We start from the raw sequence: 871 nt of genomic DNA on the forward strand, positions 1-871 counted from the left end.
TTAAAATCTAACCAACCAACCAACCAATCAACTAACCAACCAACCAACCAATCAACCAATCAGCTAACCAACCAACCAACCAATCACAAACAGTCTTTCAGAACGTCAACGTGATGGTGTTTGTTGGACTTGGATTCCTGGCTACCTTCCTCAAGAGGTACAGCTACAGTGGCATCACATTCAACCTCTTGCTGGGTGCCATTGTGATCCAATGGGCGGTATTAACCAATGGGTGGATTCTAAATTTTAAAGATGGCATTATTAAACTTAATCTTATGCTGTTAGTTTCTTTTTTATCGGTGTTTTGATGTCTACGTTTTGTTGTATTTGTATGTCTGAATGAATAATAAGCACATCCCTGAATTTGAACCACCACTCCCTAATCTGTGTCGTCTTGTGTTCCAATTTTGGTATGTTATTGCATGCGTTTGTATATTTTTTAAAATTTGATCTCCAAATACTAATTGAACTAATTTCCCTAATTTACTTCACTTTTCCTAATTTAGATTAGTAAAAGCCGAATTTGCGGCGGCCACCGTTTTAGTATCTTTTGGTGCGGTTCTGGGAAAATTAAATCCATTACAATTGGTGGTGATGGCGATAATTGAGGTGCTTGTGTATCAAGTGAATGAACTGATCTGCCTGCAATTGTTTCAAGTCAGTCAGATGACGATGATGATGACGATGATGATGATGATGATGAAGACGATGACGACGACGATGATGAAGATGATGATAAAGATGAGTAATGCATTTAAACTAGCCAACCTAGAGAAGCAGGGTTGTGTTCATGCATATTAACTCACTACTGCAACAGATGTTTGGGATGGTGATGACGACAATGATGATGAAAATAATGATGATAAATGCA

General features: G+C 38.0%; 1 protein-coding gene across 1 annotated transcript in view; it reads left to right on the forward strand.

The window, feature by feature from the left end:
* Positions 1-801, forward strand: part of HELRODRAFT_192262 (hypothetical protein) — a gene marked incomplete at its 3' end in the record, with an annotated part of 3,883 nt that extends 3,082 nt beyond the window's left edge. Inside the window, exons 2-4 of the mRNA XM_009022215.1 lie at positions 94-280; positions 507-657; positions 730-801. Of these exons, the coding sequence (XP_009020463.1) occupies positions 114-280; positions 507-657; positions 730-801 (390 nt within the window). The 5' untranslated portion in view covers positions 94-113. The remainder of the gene's footprint in view (positions 1-93; positions 281-506; positions 658-729) is intronic.
* Between the last annotated feature and the right edge of the window lie 70 nt (positions 802-871).

The sequence above is a fragment of the Helobdella robusta genome (assembly GCF_000326865.2).
Source record: "Helobdella robusta unplaced genomic scaffold HELROscaffold_31, whole genome shotgun sequence".
Classification (NCBI taxonomy): Eukaryota; Metazoa; Annelida; class Clitellata; order Rhynchobdellida; family Glossiphoniidae; genus Helobdella; species Helobdella robusta.